Source organism: Gavialis gangeticus, unplaced genomic scaffold (assembly GCF_001723915.1).
Source record: "Gavialis gangeticus isolate Ggan-Ray unplaced genomic scaffold, GavGan_comp1, whole genome shotgun sequence".
NCBI classification, from domain to species: domain Eukaryota; kingdom Metazoa; phylum Chordata; order Crocodylia; family Gavialidae; genus Gavialis; species Gavialis gangeticus.
Window position 1 is genome coordinate 117,333,919 of NW_017729031.1, and position 15,512 is coordinate 117,349,430.

Consider the following 15,512-nt stretch of genomic DNA (forward strand, 5'->3'; position numbering starts at 1 on the left):
CCCATGCAGGGCAATGGGGCAGCTCTGGGATGCAACCCTGCAGCCCAAAAACCCTCCTACTGGCCACGGAGACCACAGTCTGCAGGAGTGGGGAAAGCAGAACCCTAGGCAAGGCTCATTTGAGGTGGGGGGTGGGTGTTGGGTGGTGGTTTGCAGGGAACAGAACCATTGCACAATGGGCAATTAATAGCACAGAATGGCTGTTAATTTTATGCTCAATGTGAAGTGAATTAGCCCATTAATAGTAAAATATTATCTGCCCTCTGTGCCGGCCTCTTGCCACCAGCCCTGCCCTGCAGGTTCCACCCTGCACACACATTTCTATGTAATTGCTGACAATGCAAGGGACTTGAGTGGTTTTCTAGGGAAAGTCTATTTAAACTATTTAAATTAAAGCTGTAGTGTTAGGCAGAGATTGTGGGAAGTCCTAAAGCAACCAGCCTCCAGGAATGAAGAAGCAGGGACCTCCAACTCCTCCTCCTCCTCACACACACCTGGGCACCCTCTGTCTGGGTACCACTTCATCAATTGTTCCAATTTAATTATAACATCTGTCCATTCCTGGTGGCAGAATGTGGTAGCATGCAAGCAAGTATAAGCATGGGCTATGCAGCTGAGGCATGTAAGGAAATTGAGGCATGGGCTGTGGCATGGGTGGAGACCAGTGGGTGATGGCCCAGAAGCAGGGAGCAAGAAACAGCTGGTGATCCCTTCAACCCTTCCCCCCAAATGGAGACGGGGACCCCATCATCCAGGGTCTGCAAGCAGGGAGGTGACACTGGCAAGGTGGATTTCCAGAGCAGGGGTTGGAAAAGCCAGGGAATTCTTGGGCCACAAGCATGGGGGCCACATAGCTCCCCCAACACTTGGCAACCTCTCCACTCCAACCCCTTGCCCCAATCTGGGTCTTCACTGACTGGGGCATCCTGGGGAAAGAAACTCCACGCATTGACCCCTGGAAGGCAGGATGGTCCAGGTAAATGCCCTTTACTGGCATTTCAGCAACAGTGCAATCCCTAAAATGCCAGGGTTCTTCTTAGACCCCCTAGCAATGCATGTGTGAACACTTCTGTCCAGGAACAATTTTGAACAAGCTCTCAAACAGTGATGTTTTTGGAATGGTTCAAGTGTTATGTCTGTCCACACGCTTAGAGCAACTGAAGACTGGGAAGTGACTTATGGTCTGAATGTATCTTCACAGGGAGAAAATATTGGTATTAAAGGGCAGGATAAAAACCATAGCTGGAATGAATAGATGAAAGTTAAAAGCCAGAGAAATTCTTACTGGAAACAAGGCACTAAGCATGAACAGACTTGTTCACCACCATAACAAATTCTAGAGGAAAGTGGTGACTCTCCATCTCTTGATGTCTTCAAATCAGGGCTGGAAGTCTTTCAGCAAGTTATGCTTTACCAGACAGAAGCTACAGAGGTCAATACAGGAGTAACCTTGGCCAATTCTATGCCCTGGGTTAGACAGGAAGTCAGGCAAGAGGATCCAAGTCTTAGATGTAACCGTTCTGAAAGGGGAAGGGGCATTTAATGGTCAGGACACTTCATCAGTTGTTCCAATTTAATTATAACTTCTGTCCATTCCTGTACTGGTACAAGTAGAACCAAACTTTAAACTTGTTTCATTCATGTTTAGCTTACTTAATACACATGTACAAATGGACAGACGTTATACTTACGCAGGAATACGTTATACTGATATAATTTAATACCAATATAACTGTTACGTCTGTCCACATCTTTAGATTTTGATTTTAAAAGCTATCACTGAAATCTTCCCGTTTCAAATTTGAAACTGTTTCAGCAGATTAGAAATTTATTCTACATTACGGTTTTCTATAGCACCCATCTTCATGCAAAATGAAAATTAAATTTACTTATCAGTAAGATCCCATCAATGCATATTGGCTATTAGTTTAGACTCAGAATCTACCTCAAACAAAAGTGATCAAGTTGAATTTGCATCATAACTAGTTCCATCAGGTACAGACATTACATTTTTACTGGTATAAGTGATCAAAACCCAGTCTATACATGTAACAGAACAGAAGTTTGGCACACAGACTGGTTTAAAAACAACAGGACCTGGTTTAAGAATTGCACCCCCACCAAAGGGCAAATGTGTGTTCTATTCACTACTGATCTAAACTACACCAGTTACAGAAAACTGCATAACTTAGACTGATTCTGCCTCAGGCTTTTAGAATGTCTACACCTATGCCCAGGTTAACTTCACTTACTGTCTGGTCTGCTCCCGGTTTGAATAGGTGACGTTGACAACTGCTGTCTCGCTGTCCGTATTCACTTTAGAGCAAAAAAATACAGGAATTAGTGGGAGTGTTGCAAAAAGGGCTTGTGTCAGCACTATGTGCAAGATAAACTTCAATCATAGGTTTAAGAACCAGACTGGAAGTACTGAAATTGGGAGCCCTTTCCCACAAACCAGGTAACTATGCCTAGTTCTTAGGTAGTATTTTTCCTCCGTCTCAAAATGCTTTACAAAAGACACTGACGCACAGGCAATATCAGTACAAGTGTAACCTACATTAACATAATGCCAGGTCTCTGCTTCCCTCTAGCAGCTGATCCTTGTAACTAGGTGTAAGTCTGTTATTACTTCCCAGATACTGCACCTGGCCATTTAGCTCAAGTTGTAGTGGCTCATAATTTTAGCTCTTCAGGTCTTGGCTGCAAATACTGCCTATGACCCAACACAAGGAGCTGAGTACATGAATTCCCTAGTTGGGATTTGATCTGCTATGGGCTTTTGAAGCTTGGGGTGAGCTTGCCCAAATAATAGAGAGAGGTGGGGGGAGCATAATTCTATTATCCAGCTGACATATCAAGGCTTTCAGCTAGTAGGGAAACTGATGTCTTGGACCTATTTAATCCTTGAACTCTGCGCTGGGATTGCCAACAAAGCTTGTATTTTGACAGCCCATTTTATGACATGGACATTGTCCTGCTGGGAACAGAGACACTCCCAACTTGTTTCAAAGGACATAAAATTATTTTTAGTCACTATCATCATGGTCCAGATTGGAACCAGAAACCAAAAGTGAAAGGTAACTTAATCCAATCCTAGCCATCCCCCAACCTGGCAGACTGGGGACTGTCTAAAACCTTTTTCAGGCCCTTCCTGAATCTTGTCATGTAGATGAATAACGAACAGGAATATCCAGAGTTGTCATAACATCTTGGAGGTGAGCTTGAGCCACACACTTCAGGGTGCCAGCAGATCTAACTTTAAAAAATAAATAACTTTACCACATACTTTTGCTTTCTTACCTTGTTCGCAATTTTCTACAGTACCATATTGGGCTAGCAAACCATCCAGAACCTAGAAAATGAAGGGGAAGCTGCATTACATTGGATGAATATGAATAAGCCCGCACCACAAGACAAATGTTCAATCAAATCAGGTCTCTTTGCACCTCCTTCCCCTCTTACTCTTCATCTGTCTTGTCTGTTTAGAAAGCAAGCAAAGAGCATCTCCCATCCTGTGCATGAATGACAGAAGTATGGTGACATTTCAATCCCTGCAAGAGCCTAATGTGATGCCATCACAGCAGTAATTTGGCTGGTGGAACTTATTTTGCTGAAGGGAAACAGTCGGCACATCTACACATGAGGCTACGTCACTGTAGCAACACGCTAGGGCGATGTAGCATCAGCGGGCAAAACTGTGACACTGCAGATACATCACTGTAGCAACGCGCTTCCTTGGTACTGCATGTCGCTATGGTGATGTAGTATCTAAAAAATAACCATGCACTGTGCAAATGACACAGTATGGACTTTTACTGCGCTGTACAAAAGGAAGTACTAAATGATGGTGCAGTAACAGCAGCACCATAGGGGCATGTGTAGATGAACCCAGTGTAAACTATATTGCCTTAAGCACTTCTGCTCAGTTTAAGTTGGATTAGCAGAAGAGGCCAGATTCTATTCCACATCTTAGGTATCTATGTGCACTTGGGTGCCTAAGTATGATTTTATTCCACCCTGCTGAAGCTCCTGAGAACCCACTGATGCATCTACTTTTGTAACATATTGCCATCTGCCCCTAAAGTTGGAGTCACAAAAAAAGCAGCCTGAAGGAGGACCCACCCACCTTTTGCATTACCTGTCTCTCAAACACTCAAGCAAGGTGGAATAGGATTGTGCTTAGGTGTCTACATCCACTTTACACACCTAACAGGTAGAATGGAATCTAGCCCTAGAAGAGTTTGCCAGTACAGTTACACTGGGGCAGCTCTACCAACAACTTATTTCTTGTACAGACTTGGCTTCAAGCCTGTTTGTAGGGAAATAATACTGGTATATGGTATAAAGTGCAAACTTACCCTGCTGTGTATTTACCAGCGTAACTCCCTGTGTGGATACTCTTATTCTGGCAGGGCAGTTTTCAAACTGTTTTGTGCTGAGTCAAAAAAAAGCCACTGAAAATAAGCATGTTCACATGAGCTTGGCCCCAGCGAGTGTTTATGTGGAAGAGGATCCTGGAGGGCAGGCTATAAGGATCGAGTCAAAGTTGTACAACCGATCCTAGTGCAGACATAAATGTAAGGGTGCTTACACCAGTGTAGCTTTATTCCTGTAATGGAGGCAGAGTCAGTTATATGAGCATATGGCTCCTTTTATACCAGCATAACTACATCCACACTAGAGACTGTGCTAGTGTAACTGTATCTCAGGGAGAAGAATTGATACCAGTATAAAATCTGTGCAGACATAGATCCTGGGCTGGTTTCTTCTCTAAATCTTCAGAGGTTGATTTCATCTAGTTCTCTTTATTCTCACTTACATTCTCTTTATTTATCATTTATCTTTACTTACCTCCCATCGTAGCTGAGGTGGGATATTTCTTATCTGAATTTTGCGGCTCCTGAAAGAAAATGAAAAATAACTTAAAATCCATGTTGCCGTCTGTAAGAGGGCCCATTCAATTATTTGACTGATTCTTTTAATAATACATAGCATAGCATCACTGGGCACGTCTACATAACACTGCACAGTAGCATGGCAGTTAAAAACCATGCTGATAGCCTACTTCACGGTGTTATTACTAGGCTAATGCTCAGTAAGCGTCACAAAATAACTGTGTGTCAGCGCTACTGCACAGTAACTCTAGTTACTGTGCATTTAGTTAGTACTTTATTAAGCAAGTACTAAACTAAACGCACAGTATCTAAGGTGCACTAATGAACATGTAGACACGACCCATATGTACCACCAAAATGCTTTATGAACACCAACTCATCTCTTGTAAGGCAGATAAGTATCAAGTCCATTTTGCAGACAGGGAATCCAAGGAGTAGTAGTAAACATCACAGGTGAACACTAGATCTATGCTAGAAACTTTGGTAGTGTGCCACTGTTGGTCAGGGGTGTCACTTTTTGACATATTTGTACTGGTTAAAGCCCTTGGGTAGCATCGACTAAAGTTGTCCAATAGTGCTCTCATCAGCATCAATTATAAAGCCAGAAGGCACAAGCATGCAAGCATGACTTCCTGTGATGGAGAATTCACCACCACCCTTGTCAAGTTGTTCTACTGGTACATTACTGTTAGAACTGGGTACCACACTACAAACCTAAACTTGCCCAACCACACTTTCCAGCACCTGGATCTCACGATGCTCTTGTCTGCCAGACTGAAGAGCCATCTATAACATTTATATTCACCCACAGACTGATCATGTCCCCTCCAGTTCTCTCCTTGATAAGCTACATCAACTGAGCTCCTAGAGTCTCTCACTCCTGGCCCAGCCTTCTGATCATTTAACTGCTCCTGAGGCTCTTCTCTGAGCTTTCTGCAGTTTTGGAACATCCTTCTTGAATTGTGAATCTCAGAATAGGATTCTATATCCCAACAGAGGTTACCCTGGTGCTAAATATTGACTCTCTAACTCTTCCTCCATAGTCCCCTCTTCTTATGCCCAGTGACATTAGCCCTTTTAGCCTGGTATCATCCTGAAAACTCATGTACACCTGATTATCCTACAAAGCATTATAGCAGGATGCTTGGTGCTCCTGCTACTTATAAGAGCAGGCAGGCTGCAGAAGAAGCAGGCAGCAGGTGTAGCCAAAGACAACCAGGAGCCACATGACCCAGAAGGGGGCTGGGCTTAGAAAGGCTATAAGCCCAGACCCTGAGCTGAGCAGGCAGTAGGGTCCTGGAGGCTGCTAAGGGAATGTTGCCTAAGCAGGATGGCTGCAGCTTCTGAATGCTAGCATGGAGAGTACAGCCTGTGGCACTCTGGAGGTTTTGGGGAAGAGACTAAGGGGTGGAAGAGGTCCCTTGGGGCCCAGTAAGGGGTCCAGGAGCCTAGAGAGGGTCTGACTGTGGGACCAGGGGGTCTGAGAGCTTGCAAAGGGTGGAGGTAGGGGCCAGGGGCTCAAAGCCTGAAAGGGGCAGTGTGTGTGACTCCAGGTAAGAAGGCTGCACTCAGAAGTAGCCAAGAAAGGTGAAGTGCCCCAGAGGAGCAGGCCACCCTGGAAGCTGAATTGACATCAGTGAGTGCAAACACCTATGAGGCATGGGGCATGGTGTATGGATGGATGAAATCATGCAATTAGCCCTTAAGACAATGACCACAGACACCTGTGGTCTTGAGAAGGCAATCAGCTTTGGGAAGCCCTAAGGCAGCCTTCCTTATCTAAAAGCTAGATATATCCAGGTAAGGTGGGAGAATGGAGGGGTGACTGTCCAAAGACAGCAGAGCGGATAAGGACTGAGGGGGCATCATAGCCACCCCTGGAGGTGAACCCTGTTACAAGCATTGACTTAGAAAAAGACTTAGGGCAATGGTTTCGTCCTCCTTGCTCATGGCCAATTCTTTTTGTTTTTGGAGGTATTATTTTATGCATTTCAGTCTTGCTAAACATATACTGGGTATGCCTAGTTTACCAAGCGGATTGTTTCTTAATGACCTGTCCCCTTCATAATTAAGCACACCCCCAAATCTGTGTGTCCTCTGCAAATTTCACTAGTTAAGATGTTATGTTTTTCCATGTTATTCATAACTAGCACTGTGCCAAGAACATATCACTGCAGAACCCCTGCAGCTGGTCAAAAGGGAGTATTTATGCACAAATGATGAATTATGCTTGCTGCTGTAGATACTCCAAATATATCTTCAATGAACCACAAACTTCATCTCAATTACAAAACCAATCTATGCCTTCCCTGCTTTCTTTCTACCTCCACCCTGGCATGGAATTCCAAAAGGAGTTGAACAGGAGGGTTGTGAAACCTTGATCTTCTATTCACATGGCACTCCCTGGGTTAATGAGCTAGATATAGCCCAGAAGAACCAGTCTATCCAGGTGAACTGGTTACTTGCAGAGTGGGGCTGAGGGGTGAGCCATCTAGGGGTAGACAGGAGATGGGAAGCTTTGAAAGAAAGATTCTCTCACTGTTTACCTTCAAGAGCAGAAGGACACCTGAGTTTGGGTGGCGAGGACGAAGGAGGGTGTTGGAGGGGTGTCAAAAGCAAGAAAATCCATGTTACACAGAAATCCTGCTCAGGACAGAAAAGGTTCAGGAAGGATCCTAGTCTCAGAGCGGTGGTTCCCAACCTTTTTATACTCAAGGTACCCCTTAGAAAATGCCAGCTCTTAGTTTTAACTCATGCTTTGACTACAGAAAAAATAATACTGCTATTTTTCTGATTCTTCTGTTGCAAAGAATTCAGAAATATCACAATGGGTCAGTGTTTTTAACATTATGGATTCCTATTTGAAATCTCTGAGTTTATCCTATGAATCATGTTTGATCACTTAACAGTGCTAATACTGCATGCATGTCATCTATCTCACAACACCCTGGAAAGGGGTTTCAAGGCACCAAAGGGTGTCATAGCAGCCTGGTTGAAAATCACTGCCTTAGGGATTGACCAAGTCCAAAGAATGCTCAAGAGCAATAAGGAAATGGGAGCAGGAAATGACATATCAACATTGCTGATTTTTTACCTAGATCTGCATATCTCAGGCTGTTTAGAGAGTAATGGTTTAAAGAAGCCTCTTTTGCAAAGCCCGTGCCTGTTTGCTTTAATTCTGATGTGTTGCTGAAGAGGTAAACTAAATCACAGTACTACACTGGAGCTCTGGCAGAGGTGTACTTAAGCAATCGGGAGTTGGCGTAAGTCGTGGAGCTGTGACAGTGGGACTGAGAGGTCTCAACTCAGGGTACAAAAGGGGCTACAAAGACAGTTTATATGCCAGATGAGTGTCTAGAAACCCAGAGCCAATGCCTGGACTCTGCACAGACCCAGGAAAGTTGAAAAATTCTTGAATCCAGTGTGTGAGACCAATATAACAGCCTGATGAGTGTACAAAAAGGCACTGACTGTTTGTCTGACTGTCTTCTTACATGATTTACGGCTGTGTCACAGGTACCATCTTGTGCTTTACCTGTTCAAACAGGCCTAAACATCAAGATCCCATGCTTTAAAGCTCTCAGTGATTTTTGAATATTTCTTTTTATTTCCATAATATTACTCCTCCTCCCCTTTTGCCCACATGTTCCTTCCTAAATAGGTTATAAACCTGTGAATCTTCCCACTAGGCTCCCATAATACCAAATAGCTCATATGTATGAGCTCAAATTTCCGATTCTTCTTATTAACTGCTAGCATTGGTGTTTGAGCCACTGATGAATTTCTCATTTATCCATTCCTTGATTGATTTTGTGCTTAATGAGTACTCATCCCTGTCCACTTCTCAACCTCCCCTTTTGTAGCGACTCTAGCCAGTCTTCTAGAATAGATTTGTTCTTCTTGTGCATGGCCTCCTCTCAGACTGAAGAGTCCCCACCTCTCCTATAGAACGTGGAATAATGTTCCAGAGCCAAAGCCCCATCTTCACACCACTTAATTACCAGTGGTTCACTTCAGAATTACCAGTGGTTTACTTCCTTCTGCCACTTTCACTTAAGGGACAGGAAAAATCTCACAGAAATGTCTCGCTTGGACATTCTTCTGGGCACCTGTCTGAGCAGTAATGAAGTCCCTGACCATCTGCAGTGCCATTCATGCTGATTAAGCATCATTCCCAGTGACTCTTTGCCCAACTACTTCAAAAGTTTCTCCATCGTATCTCAATTCTTGACTTGAAGACAACACACACCAATGCACCAATAAAGCTTTCTTGGCCAATACCAATAGCTGATGATTAACCAACCACAATGTTCGATGCCGATCTGATAACTGATATTTAGTAATATTGCAAGGCATTTTACACTACTGATGTAAGTACACCTTTTTGGTTTGTTTTGCATTTATAATGCACACAGACATGTCTCCTGCCTGCTCCAACCCTCGATGAGGAAGGTGGTGACTGCCCAATTCCCATGCACGTCTCTCGCTTGCCCACAGCTGGTACTCGCAGCCCTGCTCCCCATGCAGCCTGGGGTGCTGTCCCAGGTGGGTGAGGCGGGGAAGACCCTCATGCAGACAGCGGTGCTGGGCGCATTTGGAGCCCCAGATCACGCTGCTGCCTCAGCCCTGACTGGCCCCACACAGCCAAGCTGCTCCAGCTACCAGGGAGAAGTCGCTTTCACAAAGGCGCCAAGTGCCCAATGAAGCGAAACATCCCTCGTGCGGCACCTCGCCTCGCCTGCGTGCAGCTCAACATCTCTGTGGCAGCCCTGGTGCTCAGACCTCTGCTGCACGTGTGGCATTGCCGCAGAAGTCAGTAACACAGTCCTTTTGTTGCTGACCACGGTGCTCTGTGACCGCTCCATGGCACCCCGTCCCTCTCCCGCTGCTCGCTGGCACCTGTAGCCTGCCATGAGCTTGGGTCGGCAGCAGAGCATGGGGACCAGACTACACTTGCCAGAGTGCTCCAGGCATGCAGCTGTAATTATTGGCTACAACGACCAAAAAATGCCAATAATGTAATTTCTCCTTTTATCGGTATCAATCCGATAGCCTACTGATATATTGGTGCACCCCTATTTTTTGGATTGTTTTCTCTTTTCTTCTTCTTATAGAATCTTCATAAAGGATCATCTGCCTGTCTTGGATAATTAGCAATTTCTTTGTGGGCACACTTAAGTGTCTCACTAAGCAGCCACCCACAAGTATGTCCCAGTCCCTATTCCATTCAGCCAGACTGTGTTTTCAGACTGCCTGTAGTTTTCAGACCTACAACATGATAACGTGATATGCTTAGCTAGGTAGAATTCTCCCTGCTCTTCTTCTTTCTGCTAGTCAGTGTGTCAACCCTTGTTGCTTTCCAGCCAAATAAAATGCCACCTGGCCCACTTGCTTCTGGGCCCAAATTGCCAAGCCTGTTCTCTGTTCTCCAACCTCCATGGTTTCTTGGCAGCCAGTTTCTTTATTCTGTCTGAAGAGATTATGATGCTTCCCCCAGTCTGTTTGGCCAAGAAACTCCTCAGCATCTCTGCCCTGGGGTGTCCATGCTTATCCTTGCAAACCGTAGATCTTTTCCTAAGCTCAGCCATCAGTGTATCATGCCCAAGAAATAAAACCCTCCCAGCTTTAGGCAGAAGAGAAAAAGGGCCCCATCCATTGCAGGCTACAACTACTATTCCATAGTTGGTCATCACAGCACTAAGCACAGGACTGTATGGTATGCTCTATCTGAAATGCCCATGTGCCACACCTGGTCCAGCTAATTGCAGCAAAAAAAAAATACTTCTGCCATCATAGTTTATATTATTTCCCCAAGAGAAATAAGAAGCTCCAGACAGTCATTGCAATTGGATATCTGAAGAGCTCAGAGGTGAAGCAATCACTGGAGAGGCAAATGGGGTCAAGGATGGGATTTCTTTAAAGAAGGGGGAGAATGAGATGGGGAAGAACCAGATATGAGAGAGTGTGCACACAAGAGAGAGAGCATGCAGTGGAAGGGATAAAAGCAGAAACAAGGGAGATGAGAAGAACAGAGCATTTGTGGTTTACAAGAGAAGAGTGGATCATTTCAGTGACAGAAGATGAAGAAGGGGGAAGGAGGGAAGATCCCTTCAGATCCTGTTGATTTTTCTCTGTGAAGAAATCTTCTAGATCTTGAATAGATACAGCAGAAAAGAATGCAAGGGCGCAGGGTCTGAGGAAGCAGCTGATGGCCACATGGTGACTGGGATTGTGTATATGGAAGTCAGTGGGCACATGTGCACATGCGCCCAACTGCGCAGTTGTTACTGCACAGTCATTTAGGACCTGCTTTAGGACTACATGGCGACATAGTGTCTTGCGTAGATGCACCCAGTGCAGATCAATAGAAATTGATTAGCTTTTTTACAGACTCTTTAGAGAAAGAAAGAGAGAGAGATTCCCTTGCTCTGGCAGAGCACTCCACTCCTCTACAGCACTCTATAAAACGGTTCAGAGAAACCCACTTACCAAATGACGCCTTTTATTAAACTTGACAGTCTCTTAGGATTCTTTCGACATCATTCTGATTGTATTCCTATTCAGCGCTATAGGATTTTACATATAAGTTGCTAACAGTTAATAATGAATCTCCTTTAGCTCAGAGCTGACGGTTGCAGAGTAGTCTAAGTCATATTCTGCTCTCACTGGCAGTGACCTTTGCGTGTGGCTTGGTGACAACTGCAAAGTCTCAGGTAGCCAAAATTTCTTAATCTCAAAACATTGGATATTTTTGTAACTCGCTTTTAAGATGACTATGAATACTGAAGCCTTGGCTTCACGTTTACTAAAATGAGATGTCAAGACATTAAAAAAAATCTAGTTACAGGGTGAATCTACAAGAGACGCATTACTGTGCATTTGTCTCATCTAATGTGCAGTAAAATGTCACTGCCTACATGTGCATAGCAATTACTGTGCAGTATATTAGTCTAATGTGCCATTTTCTAGTACCTGTAGATACAGATACTAGAAAAATGGCACATTAACTAATGCAGTGTACCACACATGTAGACACTGACTGGGAGCAATTTGCTCCTGGTCAGAAAAGGCAGCAGGGGGCCAAAGGGGATGGGAAGAGCTGTCTTGGCTCACAGGATGCCGTCTGCCAGCCACGTGGTGTTTGGGACCTATCCCAAACTCTACACGGCTGAAAGAGCTGTCTCAGAGCCAGGCAGCTGCCCCCCACCCACATGAAGATCGGGACCTCCATGGGTCCTGATCTCCATATGGCTGGGAAGCAGCTACCTGCCCAGCCAGGACAGCTCTCCCCACCCCGGGCATGGGGCCAACCCAATTTCCCACTGGCTGGGACAGAGCTGCCTGCCAAGCCAGGACAGCTGCCCCACCCCCCGGAGCTCAGGGCTAAGCCTCTGTGCCCTCTACCAGCCCAGGGCTGGCACCTGGGGGAGACTGGAGTGGAGCTCTCCCTGGATGCTGTAGGGGGACAGGGCAGGGCAGGAGCGGCCCTGGACTGGGGTGCTCCTGTTGGGCTCAATTTGGTCCTGATGTGGGTGCAAGTGTAGACGTGCGCTGAGCAGTGCTTTGACGAGCCTGAATTTTCTGCACAGAAAATTCAGATGCATTAATTGTACATGTAGATGTTTCCAAAAAAAGCAATTTCCTGAAACATGGAGAACTATAAGAACACTCCTGGATCAGCCCTCAGAACTGAACTTAGACACCACCCAGTCTGTCTGGGTTGTTTGGACTCTGAATCTTGGTCCCAATTCTCTGGCTGACGCCCATCTCAAGACAGCATGAAAACTTCATCCATGCTAGTATGAAATCCTACTCTGAGCACATGAGATGTAAATCAATGGAGGTCATAAAAGATTGAGGGGAATCTCTAGAAAAGGATTTGTATGGTTTCTATAAAACACGCTCTAATTTCCAAGACACAGAGGAAAGGCTATTTAAATCCCAAGTTCAAGTTGATAATGGGCTACTTCTCCAGTCACATTTTGGCTCTTTCTAACCTCAAGCTCCCAAAATAGAAAAGAATCTTTTTTATTTCAAAGCCAAAGTTACCTCCCTGGCTCTCACTCCAACACTCAACCCTTCATAACAGCTGCCACAAACAGCTGAGATAAATACAGTGTGGAAGCAACACTGTATTCCCTGTGGTTTAACATCAGAAAAGAACTGTGCAGTGACATGTGTAGCCATGGGTCTTCTAACTGCACAGCTCAGTACTTGCATTGGATAATGTTAAATTAGTGATTCTCAAACAGGGTGACTTGAGATGCAATGAAGAGTGTTGTGTAGGGTTGTGCAAAATTTCACCCAGTATTTCGTTTTGAAGCTGTTTTGATGCATTTTGAGCTTAAAACAGCAAAATGAAACAAAAGTCTTTGAAACAGCTTCGAAACGAAACAAGGGCACTTGAAACATTAAGAAAGTTTTGAAACTAGGCTTACTGGCTTCAGCGCCAGTCCCAGCTGGCAGCAGCAGCCTCCTGTCATCCAGCAGGCAGATGGGGCCCGCCTGGACCCCGGGAGGGCTGCGGGGGCTGCGCAGGACTGTTCCCAGGGGTGTGGGCCCCCGGTCCGGTGCTGTCGCCTGGGACCAGTGGCAGTTGGGCCCAGGGCAAATCAGCTCATGCGGGGACCTGCCCCAGCTCCGGGATCAGGGCAGGGGCAGGTCCCCGCACGAGCTGATTTGTCCTGGGCCCTGCACCCTCCTCAGGCCAGCTCCAGTATGGGCCCAGGGCAAATCAGCTCATGCAGGGATCTGTCCCCACCTCAGAATCAGGGCAGCAGCTAGTCCCCACATGAGCTGATTTGCCCCGGGCCCCACACCTTCTTCCGGCTGGCTCCAGTATGGGGCCTGGGGTAAATCAACTCATGCAGAGACCCTCTCCTGCCCCGGGACTGGGCGGCAGGTCCCTGCACAAACTGACATGCCCTGGGCCCTGTACCAGAGCCAGGCTGAGGAGAGGCCAGGGCAAATCAACTTTTGTGGGGACCCACCCCCGCCCCAATCCCAGGGCGGGGGCAGATCCCCACATGAGCTGATTTGCCCTGGGCCCACCAGCTACTGGCCCCAGGTGGTGGCACCAGCCTCCTGTGATCCAGGAGACAGACCGGGGCCCGCACCCCCAGGGAGCAGTACAGCACAGCCCCCGCAGCCCTCCCAGGGGTGCAGGCGGCCCTGATCTGCCTGTCGGATGACAGGAGGCTGGTGCTGCCGGCTGGGTGCAGCCTGTGCTAGGAAGATCAGTGCTGCCACTGGCCCCAGCCGGCAGCACCAGCCTCCTGTCATCCAGCAGGCAGATTGGGGCTGCCTGCACCCTGGGGAGGGCTGCAGGGGCTGTGCTGTACTGCTCCCAAGGGTGCGGGCCCCCGGTCTGCCTCCTGGATCGCAGGAGGCTGGTGCTGCCATCTGGGGCCAGCGACACCACTGATCTTCCCAGCACTGGGTGGGCGAAAAGTTAAAACATCATCGAAACAGCAAAACAGTTTCAACGAAATGAAACAGAACAGTGCTCTTTAAATGAAACAAAACTAGAAACAAAACACTGTTCTGTTGAAACGGAAGTCAAAGCAAAACAATGCTGTTTCGCACAGCCCTAGCTGTTGTGGGGTGCCACGCAATGTTAGCATTACTAGGTGCACAGATATGATTCACAGGATAAACCTAGAGATTTCAAATAGGAATCCATAATGTTAAAATCACTCTGACTTGTGATGTTTCTGAGTTCTTTGCAAAGAAAAAACACTCTATTATTTTTCTGTAGACAAAAACTGAGTGAAAGCTAAGACTGAGCATTTTCTGAGGACTTTCTTAAGTCTAACAAGGGGTGCCTTGAGTCTGAAAAGGCTGAGAACTACTATACTCTGGGCATAGGCAGAGGAAGAAAAAAAATTGGGGGGGGGCTGAGCATGCACACAGACACACCCCTCTCCCCATGGGAAAGTCTGAGGGGGAGGGGAAAGGGCCAAGGGAGGGAGCAGTATTGCCCAGCGCCACACCACACTGCCCCAACCACCTCCTGGCCCCGGCTGCCTCCTGGCCCCGGATGTCACACTGGCCATGGCAGCTTCCTGGCTCCGACCACACCAGCCCCAGCCCCAGCCCCAGCCCCAGCCCCAGCCCCAGCTTCATCCCAGCCCCGGCTGTAACAGTCCCAGCTTTGGCAGCCTCCTGGCTGCACCAGCCCTGGCCGCCTCCCTACCCTGGCAGTGGCCCCGCCAGCCTTGGCCACCTCTCAGCCCTGGCCGCCACACCTGCCCTGGCCGCCTCCCAGCTGCACTGGCTCCAGCTGCGCACTGCCTGCTGGGGGCCAAAGTGGGGCCAGCCTTGGCTGCACCACCAGGCTGGAGGGAATGGAGCCCCTGCGACCCCCGCGCCTGCCCCGCCCCGCCCCGCCCCACGTCTTCCCCAAGACGAGCCTGGCAGCTCCTCCAGAGGTGCGGTGCCGGGCAGCCAAGGGAGGGGAGGGCACGTGGCCCCCTGATCTTTGCATGGGCGAGGGTGGGACACAGCTGCCACCTGGATTCAGCCTCTGCTCTGTGTCTCCCTGCCTCGCCGCCACCACTTCAAAAGTGGCAACTGCCATGTGTGTCCTGCCGCTGAGCAGACCAGGCAGCAAGGCAC

At 47.2% G+C, this 15,512-nt stretch overlaps 1 protein-coding gene across 3 annotated transcripts in view; it reads right to left on the reverse strand.

Annotated features, from left to right (window-relative positions):
* IGF2BP1 (insulin like growth factor 2 mRNA binding protein 1) overlaps positions 1 to 15,512 on the reverse strand; it is a 108,161-nt gene that overhangs the window by 18,164 nt on the left and 74,485 nt on the right. For all 3 annotated transcript variants that reach the window (XM_019523654.1, XM_019523652.1, XM_019523655.1), the window contains exons 3-5: positions 4,852 to 4,900; positions 3,301 to 3,352; positions 2,253 to 2,316 (exon numbers count right to left, since the gene is read on the reverse strand). In XM_019523654.1, coding sequence (XP_019379199.1) covers positions 2,253 to 2,316; positions 3,301 to 3,352; positions 4,852 to 4,900 — 165 coding nt within the window. The remainder of the gene's footprint in view (positions 1 to 2,252; positions 2,317 to 3,300; positions 3,353 to 4,851; positions 4,901 to 15,512) is intronic.